Source organism: Madurella fahalii, assembly GCF_045866475.1.
Source record: "Madurella fahalii IFM 68171 DNA, scaffold_6, whole genome shotgun sequence".
NCBI lineage: Eukaryota > Fungi > Ascomycota > Sordariomycetes > Sordariales > Madurella > Madurella fahalii.
The window spans coordinates 2,090,131-2,109,544 of NW_027263976.1; the positions used below are offsets into that span (position 1 = coordinate 2,090,131).

General features: G+C 56.4%; 7 protein-coding genes across 7 annotated transcripts; 5 read left to right on the forward strand and 2 right to left on the reverse strand.

The window, feature by feature from the left end:
* Nucleotides 1-550: 550 nt before the first annotated feature.
* ECM15 (UPF0045 protein M15) lies at nt 551-1,235 on the forward strand (the record flags this gene model as incomplete). The annotated part of the gene is made up of 4 exons (XM_071066070.1): nt 551-619; nt 781-886; nt 959-1,061; nt 1,157-1,235. 4 exons carry the CDS (start codon nt 551-553, stop codon nt 1,233-1,235), a joined length of 357 nt encoding a protein of 118 aa, XP_070922171.1.
* A 431-nt stretch (nt 1,236-1,666) lies between these two features.
* Nucleotides 1,667-3,265, reverse strand: MFIFM68171_10652 (uncharacterized protein; the record flags this gene model as incomplete). The annotated part of the gene is made up of 3 exons (XM_071066071.1): nt 1,667-2,039; nt 2,103-3,000; nt 3,193-3,265. The coding sequence occupies 3 exons, from the start codon at nt 3,263-3,265 to the stop codon at nt 1,667-1,669; spliced, it is 1,344 nt and encodes a 447-aa protein (XP_070922172.1).
* A 669-nt stretch (nt 3,266-3,934) lies between these two features.
* Nucleotides 3,935-5,780, forward strand: MFIFM68171_10653 (uncharacterized protein; the record flags this gene model as incomplete). The annotated part of the gene is made up of 2 exons (XM_071066072.1): nt 3,935-4,861; nt 4,920-5,780. 2 exons carry the CDS (start codon nt 3,935-3,937, stop codon nt 5,778-5,780), a joined length of 1,788 nt encoding a protein of 595 aa, XP_070922173.1.
* A 3,325-nt stretch (nt 5,781-9,105) lies between these two features.
* On the forward strand, nt 9,106-11,651 carry CAT3 (catalase; the record flags this gene model as incomplete). The annotated part of the gene is made up of 7 exons (XM_071066073.1): nt 9,106-9,390; nt 9,455-9,657; nt 9,713-9,735; nt 9,789-10,006; nt 10,062-10,632; nt 10,705-11,543; nt 11,604-11,651. 7 exons carry the CDS (start codon nt 9,106-9,108, stop codon nt 11,649-11,651), a joined length of 2,187 nt encoding a protein of 728 aa, XP_070922174.1.
* Nucleotides 11,652-12,738: 1,087 nt separating this feature from the next.
* On the forward strand, nt 12,739-14,231 carry MFIFM68171_10655 (uncharacterized protein; the record flags this gene model as incomplete). Its single annotated transcript, XM_071066074.1, has 2 exons — nt 12,739-12,914; nt 12,974-14,231. 2 exons carry the CDS (start codon nt 12,739-12,741, stop codon nt 14,229-14,231), a joined length of 1,434 nt encoding a protein of 477 aa, XP_070922175.1.
* Nucleotides 14,232-14,438: 207 nt separating this feature from the next.
* On the reverse strand, nt 14,439-15,611 carry IPK1 (Inositol-pentakisphosphate 2-kinase; the record flags this gene model as incomplete). Its single annotated transcript, XM_071066075.1, has 3 exons — nt 14,439-15,073; nt 15,134-15,394; nt 15,461-15,611. 3 exons carry the CDS (start codon nt 15,609-15,611, stop codon nt 14,439-14,441), a joined length of 1,047 nt encoding a protein of 348 aa, XP_070922176.1.
* A 1,319-nt stretch (nt 15,612-16,930) lies between these two features.
* Nucleotides 16,931-19,115, forward strand: MDM34 (ERMES complex subunit; the record flags this gene model as incomplete). Its single annotated transcript, XM_071066076.1, has 2 exons — nt 16,931-17,197; nt 17,730-19,115. The coding sequence occupies 2 exons, from the start codon at nt 16,931-16,933 to the stop codon at nt 19,113-19,115; spliced, it is 1,653 nt and encodes a 550-aa protein (XP_070922177.1).
* Between the last annotated feature and the right edge of the window lie 299 nt (nt 19,116-19,414).

Consider the following 19,414-nt stretch of genomic DNA (forward strand, 5'->3'; position numbering starts at 1 on the left):
GCCATTTGCGTCCCGGGTATGATTTGGTTTCGAGACGAATGACTTTGCGCTTGCGCTTCCCGATAAAATACGTCTCGTCTTCGAGGACATGCTATTGCCACTAACAGAGACGGTGAGCGCTCTCCGCCAAGAGGACGTCTCAATGCTCGAGCCACGTTATTATGCAGTTGTTAACGCCTCGTCTAGGGCAATTGTTCTCTCGTAATACTTACGTACTGCTATAGTGAAATTACCCAGGAAAAAATAGGTGGGAGATCTGTAAGAGTATTTATACGCTGTTCCTCTCACTGAGTGCTGGCTAGCAACGCCGTAAGTGGGACGTCACTTATACGAAGCCTTACGTAGGAACTTGCAAGATTACCCCTCCGTTTTCTCGACGACACTTACCGAGAAAATGTCTCCTCCAAGAACCCTCTTCCAACTATCATCCCAAAAACGGTCTCTCCACCGATTCTATTATTCCACCCCGACGTTTGCACGCAAGGCCCGTCATACATTCCCCAATTCCTCAGCAGGCAGATATCTGTCATTTACCGCACATCGTGACAAAATGAGCTCTGTCGACTATTCCAGCATTGAAACACCGGCTCAGTGTTATGTCGACTTCTGCCTCGTTCCTGTAAGTTTGCTCCCTTGAAGCGCCTAGCTACCTGGATCTGGACACATCGATGTCTCTTTCCGTGGAGGGTGTATAGCTCGCACGGCCAGCATCACATCCTTACAATTTGACTCTGTAAACCTTCTTCTTGTGCATTTCTGACTTACACCGTCCACTGCTAGATCGGAACCGGCAATGTCTCAGTTGCAAAGGAGGTCGCTGAGGTACAGAAGGTGCTCAAGGCCAGCGGGCTGCCCTTTACCCTGCATTCGGCTGGGACAACAGTTGGTCAGTACCTCCCCCCCCGGGACTTCTGGCTGTCGGTCTGAGTTGGCTTCTCACTAACTCCCCCCAATATAGAAGGCAGCTGGGACGAGGTTATGAAAGTCGTCGGACAGGCCCACTCGATGGTCCACCGGACAGGCGCCGTCAGAATCCAGACGTCGATGCGCGTTGGTAGTCGGTGAGTTTCCTGTCGGATTGGCCTCCCTTGGTCAATCAGACGTCGGATCAACGAGGCGGGGAGGAAGGGCAGGCTGACACAACAACCTCGAATAGGACCGACAAGGCGCAAACAGCACAACAGAAGATCAAGCGGGTCGAGGATATCCTGGCCAAGGACGAGCAGGGGCAGTAGTGGTTCTGGCCGTTTTTGACCGAGGTTTTTGTAAGATCATATGCCCAGCCACCTACCTCGGACAGTGATGGGTTTATCAAAAGCTTCCATATTCCGTCTTTGGACAACTGGCTTGTAGGACTATAACTCTATAGTCATTCTTGCCGTCGTTGGTATTTTCATTATTACTCCCGTAGGATTCTCACTGCCAACCTCTCGTCATCGGCGTTGCCGTTGCGCTCATTTGGACAAAACCAGACTTGATGACAAGGAAAAAAGGGCTGCCAGTTACCTGCGAAAAAAAAAAAAAAAAAGGGTTTAAATAAAAAAGGTTGCCTCATAACGCTTTTCCATTACACGCCACAGTGTAGTATACAAATTACCACCCGTCAACCGAGCCTCCCAAACCTAATCAGGCAGTCGCATCCTCCAATCCAAAGCTTTATATCGCCCTACCCCCTGGCAGTCTGTTTCTTGACGTTCTTCCTCATCTCCTTCTCCCTCTCCTTCTCGAGATACTTCTTCTGGCCCTTGGCGTCTAGCGCATTCAGCTCCTGGTCGCGCTTGGCCTTCTTTGCCCGCTCGCGTTCCAGCGCGCGTTCCTCGGCCTTGCTCGTCTCGTCGGCCTTTTGGAGCTGCTTGACGATTTCCTCGCGCGTTGTCTTCACCTTGCGAACCACGGCCTGGCGGAAGTGGCCCACCTGCGTGAGGTGGTCCGTAATGCGCAGGAAGTACTTGAAGATGGGCAGCAGAGACGTGTAATCGTTGTTGGACGGGATGCGGTACTTGAGGAAGATGCGCTTGCGCGGGGTGGTCTCGTCAATGCTGTTTTGTTTGCTTTGTTAGCATCCGAGATTTATCTGAATGACCCGTCTAAATTAGGCTTACGTCTTGGGCTTTTCAATAGGCTGGTCGGAGATGATGAGGTATTCGAAAAGATCCCCGGCCGCCTCGGCAGCCTTGGCCAACTCGGGAGTGAGCAGAGCATCGGTAATCTCGGCGTTCTCGCTCATAACGGTCAACCAGCTGGGGAGCTTGGCGTGGTCCTTGGTGAAAGTAAGCGAGACATCGTAGCGGTCGTCGCGGACTTGCTTCATGCGCTCCTTGTGGACAATGGCCCATACGAAACTGTCGAAGGCGCTCTTGCTGTCCTTGTTGCGCAACTCGGCGGCGCCAGGCAGACCGGGAACCGTGAGTGCCTCCTTGCCGTCAAAGGGGTACAGCGTGGCCTCGACGACATCCTGGGGCGCGGGAAAGCTCTCGAAGAAGAAGCCGAAGGCAGACTCGAAGAGGGCGGTTAGCGGGTTGAAGCGCTTCAGAAGCGTAAGCTTCACGTCGAGGAAAGCAACATTGGCTCGGCCCGTCGCGTAGGTGGCGAACTCGAACAAGCTCTTCTCCTTGAGGAGGCTATCGCCCTGCCGAGCATTTGAATCGGCCAGGGCCTGCACGAGCTCGTCGCCTTTCTTGTCGGCAACCGCGGCGGGCACGCCGGCGAAGCCAACAACAGCGAATTCCGAGGCCAGCGGCGCGGTGTGAGCGCGGATCCACTTTTTGGCCTTGGAACGATTCAACCGGGCGCCGACGAGGTGGAAGATCAAGGCGACGGCAATGACGGACAGAATGATTCCCTCGGCCTTGAATTCAGACAAGGTGTGGCGCTCGTGTACGCGGTACCACTTTGTATAGGGACGAATCGTTTGCTCGGGCTGCGCGCCCCCGAGCGTGTTGGATTCCGGCGGGATGGGGATCGGAGACGGGTCGGCGCTCTGTGAGAAGTCGGCAAAGTCTGTGACGGTCGGAAGTCAGTCGCTGGAATGGCTAGGCATATCTCGAGAGAGTCCGCGATGCCAATGGGCAGACGCCACAGATGGCGCATCTCGCAATGGCGATCAGGTTGAGAGTAGCTCGACAGCTTCTAGAGCCAGCAAGCAGCCATGGTGTCTTGGATAGTGGCATTAGAAATCGTGAAGGCGCTTACCAGAGTCCCCCTGAACGGGATCCGGACTCTCCGACTTGCTCCCCCCAAAGAGATTGTTGAGGACGTTTGCCATGTTGTCGTCGTGTGACCTGCGAGCTGTTCGTGCTCCGTGTCTGGGGTTGCCGAAGACCAGGTCAATTTTATTGCGGTGCACCGTGTCCGTGCTTCTTGCAGGGGGCCCACCATTCGAGTCGCATCGGGGCCGTCTAGATATTACCCAATAGAAACCAAAAGCTTTTATCGATTCTCATCTTAACAAACCCATTGTAAATGAACGACCAAAGTAAAGGTCCAAATTTCAGTAATACATGAAAATGGGAGGGGGATATAAAAAAGATCAAAGCACGTAGAAATAAAGGCTGAGGTAATATATGTACTGCCCAGTACATAGCTGATTTATCATCATTTCAACATAGCGGCGATGGGTGGCTGAAACACCTGCAGACACAGGTCAACAATGCTGCGGAGGTTGTATGTCAGCAATATCATTTGACATACAAAGAACTCATTATTTCCGATATTTTCCTGAGGATGTCGATGAACTTAGTGATGTGGAACGGGCTATGCCACTAACCCTTGGAAAGTTCGACCTTTACACGGTTGCCCCTGACAACCGACCGAGCACGGCTGGACGAATTAGAAGGCAAGCCTCACATTGAACTCCGAGCAGTGAACCAAGCGGCTCACGTTGGGATTGTGTTGTTTCCATTATAAGCTGGGTTTCAAATAATTCGAATGCGAAATGCCACGAATGACTACGGTTCGCAAATATGGCAAACCCGCCCGGAAAACGAGGGCCGAATTGCTCTTTGCAGAGTTGCCCAGAAGTCCCATCAAAAGAGACTGCGGGCCAGACCCCAACCCGGACCAGGAGTCGGCGGCAGTGTTAGTCGATGAGGTGACCGAGATAGTCGGACAGCTGGCATCGGTCGCACTCAAAGACACAGCTACCATAGTCGAGGAAGTCGAGATCCAAATAACAGAAAGCTCGCCGTCTCCCGTTGTAGGACCGGTGACAAACGAGAGTGAGATCACTCTCCACGAGCAGTTGAAAGATCAGCAGGGGGAACGAGATCGTCAAGACGAGCAATCTTTTCAAGATGAAGACACCTCCTTTGATGGCCTCCGAACCCTCACCTGGGCCGACGTGTGTCTCCCTGGCGACCGCATAGAAAAAATCGCTGAAGCATCCTACGCCGAAGTTTACCGCATCACCAACGAGCACGGCACCTCTATCATCAAGACTGTCCGCCTCGAATCGCCCATCAAGCCACAAACCAAAGCGCAGGAGCGGTCGGGGTTGGTAGACGAGGAGCCGCACTCAGAAGAGGACATGTTAGGCGAACTACGCATCTCAGAGTGGCTCGCCGACATCCCTGGTTTTGTCGTCTATAAGGAGCGGTACGTAGTCAAGGGCAAGGCGCCGAAGGCGCTGCTCGAGACGCACCAGGCATTCCACCGCCGGATGAAGCGCAAGGACCCGGGTCGGCTTCAGTTCTATCCCTCGCCGAGCCGGTACCTCGACGAGACGCGCTTCTTGGTCGTTGAGCTGGGCGACGCCGGCACCGCGCTGGAGGATTTCGAGTTAACCTCAATCAGCCAGGTGTGGGATATTTTCCTGCACACTGCCCTTGCTTTGGCGCGGGCGGAAGATTTGATAGAATTCGAGGTGAGCCCCCCTCCCGGCCGCGAAACCCAACTCCTATTTTACTAACTGCTAAACCCAGCACCGCGACCTCCACGAAGGCAACCTCTGCATCCGCCGTGTCCGGCCCCCAACTACCAAGCCATCCTCACCTTCACCCAGCCCCCTCCGGTTCGGCTTCTCCGGGCTCGACATCACCATCCTCGACTACGGCCTCTCCCGCGCCACGGACCCCGCCTCGCAAACCAGCAACGCGCCGCCGGCAATAGTAGCTTACGACCTCGAAAAGGACCTCAGCCTCTTCACATCGACCCACGCGCCCCTCCAAACCAACACCTACCGCGCCATGCGCTCCTTCCTCATCAACGCCGACCGCGTCCCCTTGCTCCTCGACCCCAAACACCACACCGTCCCGTACCCGCCTTGCCAATCCTCCTCTTCCTCAGGGACGCCCATCTCCTGGCGGGAGCACCACCCCTACACCAACGTCCTGTGGCTAGCCTACCTGTACAACTACCTCGTGCGCCATTTCCGAGGGGACGCGAAGGAGCTGGCGCGATTTAAGAAGGAGACTGCGGAGCTGAGGATGCACCTGGATCCGGCGGCGCCGAGGCGGGTGTTGTCGTTCCCCTGCGCCGGGGAAGTGGTGAGGTTCGCGGTCGAGGCGGGGTGGGTTGGGGAAGGGCAGCTGGTGGATATGGACGGGAGCAGTTGGATGGAGGGGGGAAGTCGGTTGGGGGGGTTGGAGCGAGAGGGGGAGGGAGGGCATGGGAGTGGTGCGAGTGGCGAGGAGGCCGGGGAGCCGGAGAAGGGCGGCGTGGATAGGGGGCAGGATGAGGATGCCGATCTCGGGGTAGCGGGAGAAGAGGAGGGTTCGCGTCTGAGAAGGTCGCCGCGGAGGAGGAGCAGGAGGATGGTGCGGAGACCGGGGAAGATGAGCTGAGCTGGGGTCAGGTCAGATCAGGTGAGATCGAGCATGTCGGCGGTTTGAGGGCTGAGATTGGGGGGTTGAGCCGCGAGCATGGGATGTTGTTTCCTTTGGTTCGGGTGGCGTGCGAATTTCCGGAGCATGCAGCATAAGATACCCGCATCTGTGAAATATACACTACAGACATAATTATAGAACGATCAACACTGGATAGGAAGGAGGATATGGGCGAGTTGCTAATTCGGTTTGGCCAGTCTCTGATTCATTGTCACGCCGGCGCGAAAGCAGTGCGACCGTCTCTTGTCACACACAGCGCCGTCTTATTGGCTCGGAACCCCTCCGAAGGCGAAGGTGCCGGTATTGTCTAGATACTACCACGACGCATGTGCATGCTGCATAGGTGCACTGAATGCGATACTGTTAGATTATCATTGAGACAACGGTAGGCTGTCAGTGAGTAGGCGTGGATAAGGTCAGCCCAATACGCCGTTATAGTCTTTTCTGTCACTGTAATTTTTGAGGCCTATCCCCACTCACACTGTCTGAGAAGCCATCGCAAGAGGCGCGTTGTAGGGAATATATATATATCCATATCAAAGTCTTCCCAAATCTTCCAGAGGCATCGGACGTCGGAGCTAAGTCGGCAACAAGCTCGGCAGCTCGGTGTCGGTCGCCGGTAGGAATGAGCTGGGGCAGACGGCAAACATTTTTTTTTTTTTTTCGGAATCGGACGTGCCGCCTCGGCGTATGGGGAAGCCAAGCCGGGCGTCTTGCCGGAAAGCAGCTTAGCCTGTGCAGCACAACCGCTGGACGAGATCGTGATCGCCCGTGCAGTGGAATCAACTTCAATCCTTGCCGTACTGCCGCCACAACAACCACCAAGACTTGTCCGGACTCTTGTCCGACCACACGGCTGGGAATGCGCAATTTGTTGTTAATCTTGCATTGCCAAGACAGGCTGTTGTTCCAATGGTAGCAGGCGCACTCGTAAGCTCACGTCCAAACGACTTCTATTGCTCTATTACGAATGGTGAGACGAAAATATCTAGAAACATCAGTCTCACGGCGACTTGGCAATTTCTCCAACTTATCCGATGTTGATTCCAGTCCAAGAATCCAGACCTCTTAGCTGAGCTCCCGTTGGTCAACTTTGATCTGCTACGTTTGCTGCATCTCGGTGGTTTCGGCGATGCCATCGGACTACATGGTGTAGAACAGCGGCGGGAATAACGGGGGAGTCGAGCTCCCCCAAACAGCCGAGCAGCCTTTAGTAGTATGTGCAACTTACATCCCACAAAGCTGTGGGAACCGCCTGACATCTTCCTATAGGAAGGATCAACTTCTCAGAGGTGGGATTTGGGATGGGCTCCCGTGACGACGGCAGCTTTGGAATCCTCGCCCTTCGATTGTAACACTAAGGGCCGGCCGATCCCGCATTGCATCAAACCGTCAAAGCGCCAACGCGGAGGAAAGGTACATCTCCCAGTAGCTAGGTGATCATTTCCTCTTCGAACCGAAGTTGTTAGTCATATCCGACATCTGATTCGAAGCTTCCGGTTTTGAAGGTACCTTCCGCTATATACGTAGATGGCACCTCGGAGACTGGCGGAGACTGGTCACCTTCCTGAGCAGAGCTTGTTGACATCGAACTTCCAGAGAAGCCGCGCCGAGCCAATACCAACAGCCTCTTTAAGTCCACCAGACCGGAGCCCGACGTGGTCCGCAAAAAATGAGCAACCCCTCCAGTTGTTGGATCTTCCCCAAGACCAGCCAAGGGATCTGCTGCAGCCTTTGCACCTCGTACCTGGTTCCATGTCGGCTTTTGAACCTCCAACTTCGATGCGGTGCAACCTTGCTAGGCCGCCGGCGGCAGTCAACACCCCCGGCATCGACACCCGGGACGGAGACCCGCGCTATCAAGTTAATTAAGGGGCGCAAGAAAGACGTTGCATCTATACGCAACCCCCGCACAATGCTATCCCAAGCCGTTTCCCGAATGCGACTCCATTTCACCTCAAACAAAAGACTCGCCGTATCTATTCACGAACTTGGGCCGCACGGCCACATGTAGTCGATGATGATTGGCCTTCGTGCGGGCTCCGCTTAGTCTATTTTCTGGCGCCGCAATCACTCGACTGCCGTGCTCCATCCCCCACTGCAAACGGCCGGCCCTGGAGCTCCGGATGGAGACACTGACGTACCTTCAAATCTGCCTTAGTGCGGCCCGACTGGCCCCGCCTCAAGCAGATGTCCCTGGTTGATGCTCGCTCTTCTTCGCAAGAGCTGCCCAAGTTCCAATCGTCTTCTCCGGTCCACATAAGGCTCCCCGAGGGACTCCGAGCCCAGACCCCAGGACACGGGCTGAGTATTGGTAATTGGGGGGAGGGTGAGCCAAGGGGATCCCTGAATAGCTAAGTTGTTGTCGCCTGCTGTGCGACCAAGAAGGCGGCGGCTCCCCGGCGTCGTGGATAATGGGGGCGATATGGAATCACACCGCAGCTGCGCGGCGTCGGCCGATGCGCGGCGCGGGTTCGCAGATGGGGCAACCATAATGATACAGAGCCGAGGGAACGCCGATGAATGAGTCTACAGACTTCATTGCTGATCTTGGCCATTGAGGAATGGGCGTCCGGACGACCGGGATTGCATCGGTGGAGCCAGCACGCTTTTGCAGAACTTTGCTCTTAGTACACTTGCACGTACAGTACTGTAGTAGGTTTACCCCTGCCGTATGCAATGATGTGATCGCTCCCACGCAGGCGAGCCATGGATGAATACCTTAGTGGTCCAACTGGTTCCATCTCCAACGTTCGCGTGGCGTATCCGGGCCGTCGCGCACGCACTTTCTGTGGGTCCGAGAGATTTGATATCCGCCTCGGTGGTCATCAAGACGCGGTCGCGAATGCTGGCGAGGAGGCACAGACTTGACCCTAGCACTGGCAGGGGCCACGGCCGCGGACCCATTCAGAAGGAACCATCGAACGGTAGTTCGTCATGTGGTGGCGCTGGGTTGGTGGGTTGTAGCTCGAGTGTGGCATTCCTGCAACGGATATCCCCTTAGGTCTGCCCATAGAAGCTTCCCGAGTCACGGTTGCACTGCCGTGGAAGCTTCGCAACTGGTGGAGGAAACGTGTCGATCGCCACATGCTCGAAGGGGCCGCGTCTGCCGTCTATAAGAACGCCCCCGGCCGGCGTTCCCATGGCCTCGGAAATCTACAGGCTTACGGCGAGTCTATCTCAGTATACTCAAGTCGCAGCCTCGCCTGCTGTGTGACCCTAGCTGTTTTCGTCTCTTAGACGTTGTAGATTTGTTTGGGGTAGCACCAAGACACAAGCAACGATGCTCAGCATCACAACAGCCCTGCTCGCATGCGGCAGCCTGTTTGGCTTGGCCCAGGCCGCATGTCCCTATGCCGACCCTGCTGCGCTCTACAAGCGCGATGATAGCCAGCAGTCGGAGCATTTCCTCGATAAGCACAAGGTCGACGACAGCACCGGATACATGACGTCGGATGTCGGCGGCCCAATCGGGGATCAGGTCAGCTTGAAGGCCGGCCTCAGGGGCTCGACGCTGCTCGAGGACTTTATCTTCCGCCAGAAGATCCAGCATTTCGACCATGAACGGGTAAGTCGTCGTCTTGTCCAGGACATTGCAGTAGCCTCCAGGTTGACATAGTATTCTTCTAAAGGTCCCCGAAAGGGCTGTCCATGCTCGAGGTGCCGGAGCCCATGGCACCTTCACCAGCTACGCCGATTGGAGCAACCTGACGGCGGCGTCCTTCCTGGCTGCTGAGGGGAAGAAGACTCCGATTTTTCTGCGCTTTTCTACTGTTGCTGGATCCAGGGGTAGCGCGGACACCGTCCGAGATGTCCACGGCTTTGCCACTCGGTTGTAAGTCTTTTAGTCTGCTCTTGTGCCGTGCCGTATCACGCTAACAATCGCTCAGCTACACTGATGAGGGCAACTTCGGTATGCATATTGACTTACGATCCGTTATTACTCAGGAGGACTAACCCAGATAGACATCGTTGGCAACAACATCCCTGTCTTCTTTATCCAGGATGCCATCCACTTCCCTGACCTCATCCACGCTGTGAAGCCGAGGCCGGACAATGAGATCCCTCAAGCAGCCTCTGCCCATGACTCCGCGTGGGACTTTTTCAGTTCACAGCCGAGCACCATGAACACCCTTTTCTGGGCCATGGCTGGCCACGGCATCCCTCGCAGTTTCCGCCATATGGTGAGTAGCATGCCGTGCTCCCCCCAGACGCAGAAATTTTGCTGACTATGGCCAGGACGGCTTTGGTGTCAATACCTTCCGGTTCGTTAAGGAGGACGGCTCGTCCAAGCTCATCAAGTGGCACTTCAGGTCGCTACAAGGCAAGGCCAGCTTGGTTTGGGAGGAGGCGCAGGTGCTCGCTGGCAAGAACCCCGACTTCCACCGCCAGGATCTGTGGGATGCTATCGAATCCGGCAACGGACCCGAATGGGAGCTCGCTGTCCAGGTCGTCGACGAGGACAAGGCGTTGGCATTTGGCTTCGATTTGCTCGATCCCACCAAGTTCATTCCTGAGGAGTTCGTTCCTCTCACGAAGCTGGGCGTGCTGAAGCTTGACCGCAACCCGACCAACTACTTTGCTGAGACGGAGCAGGCCATGTTCCAGCCCGGTCACGTCGTGCGTGGTATCGACTTCAGCGAAGACCCTCTGTTGCAGGGTCGGCTCTTCTCGTACCTCGACACGCAGCTTAACCGCCACGGCGGCCCCAACTTTGAGCAGCTCCCCATCAACATGCCGAGGATCCCGATCCACAACAACAACCGGGACGGCGCCGGCCAGAACTTTATCCACACCAACAAGTATCATTGTAAGTCCCCCATACCCTATGCGCTCTCGCTCTGTAAAGCAACACCAATCCCCACTAACAAGCCCCGCAAAGACTCCCCCAACACCCTCAATAAGGGCTTTCCCTTGCAAGCCAACCAGACCTCGGGCCGCGGCTTCTTCACCGCCCCCGGCCGCATCGCCAACGGCAACCTCGTCCGGGCCATGTCGCCCACGTTCGACGATCACTGGTCCCAGCCGCGGCTCTTTTACAACTCACTCACCCCGGAGGAGCAGCAGTTCGTCATCAACGCGATCCGCTTCGAGACCAGCAACGTCAAGTCGGCCGAGGTCAAGCAGAACGTGCTCGTGCAGCTCAACCGCGTCAGCCATGATGTCGCCAGGCGTGTGGCTGCCGCCCTTGGGATGGAGGCGCCGCAGCCGGACGATGCGTACTACCACGATAATATCACGACAGGGGTGTCTGTCTTTGGCACTCCGCTCCCCACGATCAAGACGCTGCGGGTGGGCGTGTTGGCAAGCGTCAAGAGCGAGACGTCGATTGCGCAGGCGAAGGAGCTGAAGGAGAGGTTGGCGAGGGATGGGCTTGTGGTGACGGTTGTGGGGGAGACGCTTGGGGAGGGCGTCGACCAGACGTACTCGGCTGCGGACGCGACGGCGTTTGATGGGATTGTGGTGGCCGAGGGCGCTGAGGGGCTGTTTGATGGCAAACTGGCCGCGGCGGCGGCCGCTTCGTCGCTGTTCCCTACGGGCAGGCCGGGACAGGTGCTCCTTGATGGGTATCGGTGGGGTAAGCCGGTCGGGGCGCTCGGGAAGGGGGATGCGGCGCTCAAGGCGGCTGGTGTGCCGGAGAGCAGGGCCGGTGTTTATGCGCAGAATAAGGGGGTGGAGGAGTTTGTGGCCGAGTTTGAGAAGGGGTTGGCCCAGTTTAGGGTGAGTTTTGGGTTGCTGCTTTAGGATTCTGAGGGTGATGCTAATGGGTTTGATGCGCAGTTTACCGATCGCTTCCCACTGGACGAGCAGGAGGAGCAGAACGAGTAAGTTGGTTTTGGGGGAACATAGATTGGGGCAGGTATTATGTTAATGATAATTGAGGCAACAACGACGTCGATGACTGACTTGGGGAGGAAGTGGGTTGGTCGCCGGATAGATAGCAGGGCGCACTCGGGATATACCTACCTACTGGCTTTGTCTTGTAGTTAAGCTTCTTGTGTGGCCTTCACTGGCATTCATTTTGTTTCCCAATCCCAGAGAAGATTATTTTTTGTTTCATCTCCTCGCTTTATAAACACTGCACGACATAGTTGCATCGCAGGAGGCGGACATCACGTGGATGGCCGCATGATGGGCCGGGTTGGCATTGCTCCCCTTATGCCGATGAGCTGTGGAGGGGTAGATGGTGGAGATACAGATGAAAGTAATGAAGGGCATTTTATGGTGTTTGTTTGTCTGACTTCGATAATTTAACATTATGTTGTCTAGAAGAGACGTGCCAGATGATCGGGGAAGATTGAGATGGGGTGTAAGCTCCCACTTGATCGAAGAGCACATACTTGGCATGGAATAAATCGGGCTGCACAATTACTGTGAGAGCTTCTCTTAAAGATAGTGTTTCATTGCTTGAGACCCAGGGGCGGAAGGCAAACGCGGCGAAGGCTGTCATCTGAACGCCAACTGGTCTGTGCGCGTGCGGGCTGCTGCGCCAAGACCTCCATGACGCTGTCGAGGACCCTTGGCGGTTGCTTATCGTTGGCTCACCGTTATCGGTTCGCTTATCACTTTCATCAGCCTGCAGCCGCGTCGGCAACTCGCTTGCCGTGTGACCACTTCAGCAGCACAACTCCACGTCTTTCCCTCCCACATGATGAGTCTCCGACTTTAGCTCGGGTTCCCTTGCACTGCTAGATCCGCCAGGCAATGCCGCGAAGATCGTCGATATAGTTGTTACTTCTTGACAGTCTCGGCGGTGTGCCCATCGCCCATCCCATCCTGAGGTCGCAGACCTCTGCCCTCCCGGCAACGACGGCCTCCAGAACGACAAGACGCCAATCCGATAACCCGGCGGGATCAAATCCCTCGTCACCTCTCGAGTCATATCGACGCTAAAAAGCGGGCGGATTTGGCCACGATGGAACGCATCAAATCGCTCTTTGCGCCGGTCAAGGCTAGCTCGGACGAGTATGAGCCGCTGACGGACGACGACTCGGGGACTCTCGAGGGATCGATATACGAAGACGGAGCGCCGTTCTCATGGATAGAATACTCCATCTTTGCCTTGATCGGCGTCGCGATGTTGTGGGCATGGTAAGTCTTTCCTGGCGTTCTCCCTGAGTCCTTTCCCAAGCTAAATCTGTCTACCACAGGAACATGTTTCTCGCCGCGGCACCTTACTTCCAGACCCGCGTCCAATCCGACCCCTTTCTGCTCGCTAACTCGCAATCCGCCATCCTCGCTGTATCAACAATCGCAAACCTGCTCACGATGCTGACCCTAACCAACATGCAATCCTCGGCGAACTACCCCTTCCGCATCTACACAGGCCTTCTCGTTAATGCAGCCACCTTCGCGCTGCTAACAATCTCGACTTCCCACTTCCTTGATATCTCGGCGGCCACGTACCTCGCGTTCCTCCTCCTCATGGTCGGCCTGACAGCCTGGGCATCCGGGATGATTCAGAACGGCGCGCTCGCCTATGCCGCCTCGTTCGGCCGCACCGAATACACGCAGGCCATCATGGCCGGGCAGGGGGTTGCCGGCATCCTGCCGCCACTGACGCAGATGGTCTCCTTTCTCGCCTTCTCTTCCTCCTCCCCGAATGGCCCTGACCAGCCAAGCGAGGACGCATCGGCAACAACACCAACAGGAGACGAGCCGCCAACAACCGAAACCAGCACCGCCGCCTTTGTCTATTTCCTCACGGCAGTGCTAATCTCGGCTATCACCGTCGCGGGCTTCGTCCCCCTGGTGAGGCGGCACAACCACCACCGCCACCGCCTGCTATCGTCGTCCTCGTCGGGTCCGGGAGCGGACCTGTCCCGATCCGTCACGTCGCTCGGGGGCGACGGGACGGAGCGCTCCGGGCGGCGGTTCGTCAGCATGCCGGCGCTGTTCCGCAAGCTGCGCTGGGTGTCGGCCTCGGTGTTCCTCTGCTTCGTCATCGCCATGTTCTTCCCCGTCTTCACGGCCAAGATCCTCTCGGTGCATGACGAGCGCGAGTCCGGCCGCCTGTTCGCCCCCGGCGCCTTCATCCCGCTGGGCTTCTTCTTCTGGAACCTCGGGGATCTGGCCGGGCGCGTCTCGACCATGCTGCCGTTCTCGCTGCGCCATCGGCCCAAGGCGCTGTTCGCGATCAGCGTCGCCCGGCTGCTGTTCCTGCCCATGTACTTGCTGTGTAATCTCCATGGGGACGGCGCCGTAGTGCCGAGTGACGTGTTTTATTTGCTGGTGGTGCAGTTCCCGTTCGGGCTGACGAATGGGTGGCTTGGGTCGAGTGCCATGATGGCGGCTGGGGAGTGGGTCGCGGATGGTGAGAGGGAGGCGGCGGGTGGGTTTATGGGGCTGTGCCTTGTTGCTGGGTTGGCGGTGGGGAGTGTGTTGAGCTTTACGGCAGCCGGGATTTGAAGGACGCTGGATACTGTTGGATATCGCCTTTTGGGGTCTATTGGGTACGGCGTTAAGGGTCCTGTTGCATTTCCTTGCACGATACAGCGTAGATGTTGGCTTCTCTGAAGGTTACATCGCATCGAATCAACGGCATATATTTATATATAGAGAGAGACAGAGCATGCTTAAGATATCTATACCGTGGCTATCCTTTCATCCCTTCCGTCATTCTACCCCATCTCCTATTCTAATCCCATCCTTGAGCGCCCCGAGCTGACAGTCAGTCTCCTGCCGCGGCTGCTCCCTCTCCTCGTAATATCCATCTTCGATCAAGCACCGCTCAATCGTTTGCCAGTACCCCAGCTTGGCCTCCCAGTTCTTCTTGTCCAGGTCCGCCAGCTTGGCCTCGACCGGCGCCGAAGGGTCGGCCGGGATCCGTACAAAGCAGGTGCAATCGCGCAGCGTCATGGCCAGCTGGAACTGTAGGTCGTGCGCGTTGGCAGCAAGTGGGCCGCCACGGTCGTTGGCGAGCTGGACCGCGCGGATGCGCGGGAGGAGGGTGTTGGTCTGTACCCAGTGTGCGAGGCGGGCTCGTTGCTCAGGGGTTGGGGCTCGTGGCGTGAGAGGGGGGTTGGGGGCGGAGAGATGGTCGAGGATGGCTGGCAGCGAAGAGGGGCGGGCAGTGCTGGTGAGGAAGCTTAGCGGGCAGAGGATGGTGAGCTTGTCCGCTTTCCCGTGCTTGGTGTGGCGCTGGTGGGCTTTGCGCGCGCAGTTCCGGCAGCGGGTTGCCGAAGCGGGCGCGTTGGGGGATTGGGCGAGCCATTTGGGCTTGAATTCGAGACAGAGGTCGTCGGGATGGTCTGGCGGTGATGAGATGTGAGTGAATAGAGTACTGTCGATATGCAGAGATGGTGGCATACTCGGACGCATATCCTCTACTAGCATGGCATGCTCGGCCAGCGCTATCCTGCTGCCCCTGAAGTCAGGCCTGCGGTTGTCTTCTTCCTTTCCGAGAGCCTCGTTCAGCCGTGATATGATAGCTTCATCTCCAAGCTTGACAAGTATCTGCTGCACCAGGTCTTCTGGACTGAACAGGGGCGCCACGACCGTCTCCCAATACTCTTGGAGTTCGACATAGCCGTGTGCCTTGGTGCCTGCTTTGGGCACGCGGAGGAGGTTTCCTGTAGAGTGTGTTAGACCGTTGTTTACAAGAATGGCTGGCGGAAAAAGGAGGGCATATAACGCGCCTTGAAAGTTTCTGTTCCGGTTTCCACCATCGGATTGTTCGATAACCTTAAAGACAACGTTCGCCGCGCCTTCGCCTACGAACTTGAACTCATAGTTGTTGGTCCCTGATAGGGAGAGCTCCGAGATTCTTGGCAATGAGGCGGTAGGCATCTTTTCCGGTCGTCAAAATTATCGGTGATAAAAAAGGTACCGTATCCGTGACTCGCGAGTGAGCTAGAAGCGAGTATCGAATGCCATGTACACCGGATTGGTCCGTTCCTTGATTGGGCACTTATCGCTGCGTGTGTGATGCTTGTCATTTCTGGCGGGGTGCATGCCCAGCGATTGAGTACTTGTGTTGAATTCGTGATTGTGGGTCTGTCCGCCTTCATGTTGGCGTCGCTTCGGGGTCCGTGGAAGTTTTGATTGGCATCGGACTCACCGTTGAGCAGTATGGGTCACTCTCGATGCCTATTTGGATCGTCAGAATCGAACAGTGAAGCTCATGCATCAGTGCCATTCTCTGTAGGACGTCGTAAGAATGATAAAATTTATTATTTCTTCCACAGCCCGGACAAAGGGGTCGGGCTCGACGTACAAGCACATGCAAGGCCGAGGCCTGGATATGCCGGCCGTGTGGATTCGTTCCGGGCCTCCAGTCGTCCAGTTCGGGTCGTGTGACGGTTTCTCGGGTGGGCCTCGGGAACGCGGGTCTCGGGTAGTTCGTCACCTCGACCCCACACTCCTCCTGCTGGGACCGAGGGGACGGCAAAGAGTGCCTTGCCCTGGTTCCCCCCCCCCCCCCCCCCCCCCAAAAGCCGGGGGTAGTGGGTGTGTGGTGTCGCCTGTCGCGCGTGAACTCGCTTGGTTACACTACGCGGACCCTTCACTTTCTGCCCTGGTCATTCGCGGTTCGAACGGGTGTTTGCCATGGGGGAAAATGAATTTCATGCGTTTGTGGCGGCGATCCTACTCGGACAGGGAAAGCGCAGGGATAACGGTAACAGTTCCAATGTTTGGGTCGAACGGAGAGGCACGCGATTCCCTGGTCGGCCCATTGCCGGGAACAGCTAGCGGATGTCAAGCGTCAGAAGGGCCCGCAAGCCACAAGCCCGCCCGGTGCTAGGGCCAAAAATTTCCATTCACCTGCCCGGAAAGAAAGATTTACCATTCCCCAGCAAACCTCATCAGATAGCGTCATCTCTTCCGCGCCTCCACGGAAAAGTACCGACCTTGCTTTCCAATTCCCATCGCGACGAGGTTCTCGCACCATCGATTGCCACACATCGCATCCGCGCCGCCCGAGTTTGCGACAGACGCATATTACCTCTCGAAGTCTTCACCGCTGCACGCTACATCGACCCTCACCGCCGCATATTCCCTCGATCGTCACCGCTGCACCTAAAAATACCGCCCCCCCTCGCGAGTCGGGCTTTACCGGTCCACCCCCTCTGACTGCGATGAATCTCTAACCAGCGCGCCAATTCAACATGGCCTTCAACTTCAACTGGTCGCCGCTTACGGCTGACGCCGGCTTCTACGAGCGCGCGCGAGATCTCCTGACGACGGCTCTGAACAAGTCACCGAAACCGCCCATCATTGTCGATGACATCTTTGTCACGGAGTTCAACCTCGGCTCTGTGCCGCCGGACTTGGAGATTCTGGAGATCGGCGACCTAGCTGAGGACCGCTTCCGCGGCATCTTCAAGATGTGCTATTCTGGGGATGCGTTCTTGACGCTCAAAACGAGAGTACAGGTATGCCATGGTTTTCTTAAGCTCCAGTTCTATCGACGCCACTCCGGAGAGCAGACGAACCAGGGAGCCCACCAGGTGGAGCGCATCTGATATGCCCTTGTGCTGCGTTTGTCATGGGCACTTTTTTTTTTTTTTTTTTTTTTTTTTTTTGTTACTGTCGTTCTGCTCCCTCAAGCTAGGATATCTATGGGGGAGCTAGACCATGGCAAGTGCCGTGCATATGGGGTTCGAAACCTACCTTGCTGCTATTCCCTATCGGTATGGGCCCAGCATAGCTGGCAAAGCTTCTCTCGGTGCATTCTGAAAGTCTTCAGCATCGCGCACGGCGTGCTCAACGCCTCAGCTGATTTCCCTTCCCCCATACCGCTTTTTCTGGAAACAAAGAAAACCTGGAAAGCCGACCGGACTCTTGGCGCATGGATTCGCAAATTATCGCGAATTATTGTGCAGGGGTGCGCGTTCGCTCCCGCGTTGCTACCCGCGCTAGCCTCGATTTGAATGTTATAACATGGCTAATATATCAACACCACAGGCAAATCCCCTGAACACATACCTCTCTGCCAAGCCAAGCTTCACATCTCCGCAGCCCTTGGCGGCAGCCTCGGGCCTCACAATCCCCCTTCAGATCACGTTAGCTGAGATCAAGCTCAAAGCCTTCATTATTGTGGTCTTCTCAAAGCAAAAGGGGCTCACCATAGTATTCCGGGATGATCCCCTCGAGTCTCTCAAGGTCTCTTCGACCTTTGACTCGATCCAGTTTGTGCGTGACTACCTTCAGCGGACGATTGAGGGCAAGTTGCGTGACCTGATGATGGATGAACTGCCCTCTATCATCCATCGGCTATCCCTCCAACTCTGGTGCCCGGATCAGGTCGCAAAGGAGGACGACAAGTCCAAAGAGGTCGACGAACACGCCGTGAACCCGTTGGCAACGCCGCCCCTGGATGCTGTCGATGCCAACGGGCGTCTTCTTGATCCTGCCGCCATCTCGGAATTATCCCTTGATGGCGGGCTAGAAACGCAATCGCTGTTCTCGCAGAAGAACTTACTTCGACTGTCCAGCCTGACCAGCTCCCAGGTCACATCATCATTATTTACTCCAGCCGTCCGGGACGTCATGTTCAGGGCGTGGGCCGGGCCGTCTGACAAGATGGACGGGGCAAATACTCCTCCGTTAACAACGCCGAACCTTGCCCGGTCATCGTCCTACATGGGAAGCGCCCACACCTACACTTTCTCCGATAGTGGCAGCCAGGTCCATGGCTCGCTTCCGTCAAGACCATCGATGGTTAGCCTCAATTCCGCCACCGCCGGTCTTTCACTAGGCTCGGGCCGACACAGCAAAGCCGGGCGGAAGAAAAAGACGCGTGTGGTCAACTTGCGTCGCAAGGCAGGAACCGAAGTGGACAGCGAGCCAGCAGACGAGACCTCGGAGACGGCCTCGATCGCCGCCCCCATGTCAGAGCCGGTCATGCCGCACCCGATCCTTGAGATGCCAGAGGAGGAACCGGGCATGCCATCGGCCTCGAACCAAGGAAAGGTGCGGTTCGGCCGGCCGTCAGAGCTGCCCCAGCAGCCCCGGAGGCCTTCCTTCCGGCACGAGGCTTCGGAGACACCCGACGCACAGCTCCCCTCGATCCAGGTCAGCGATGCAGCTGTTGCCTCCCAACAATTGTCGGAGAAGCAGGCCCAAGTCGCCGGACCGTCAGTCCCGCGAGAACCCATGCCGGCGGACACCAAGACCGAGTGGAAGGGGTCGAGACCAATGTCAGATACGTCGTCTGTCATTCTGGAGCAGGCCTGGATAATGAAGATGGCGGGTGAGATTGCTCGGCGCGTGTACGACGAGAAGAACCGGAACCCGTCTTTCTGGGACGACCGGGACGATACGCCTCCTCCGGCGTACGAGCCGAGATAATGCTGAAGTTTGGCTCGGTGACGTGATATTTCTTTTGTCATATTTTCAGTCTGATTTTATACGGGATGGCATTGCTTTGCCCTTTGTTTTTTTGGGCGTTCGAGCAAGACCTTGACAGATCTTAATGTCTAAATGGTTGCTCGGGGTGTGTGGAGTTTGGGCGCTCAAAAAAAAAGGGAATAATGGTTAAAGGTGCGCAGCGGTCGAGATATCCGGTTCTAGACGGGAGGAAGGTTAGGTTAGGTTCCCGCTTGGAGAGTGGGATATTGTATGGTCGGAGGATACCCGTCTGTTGTTTT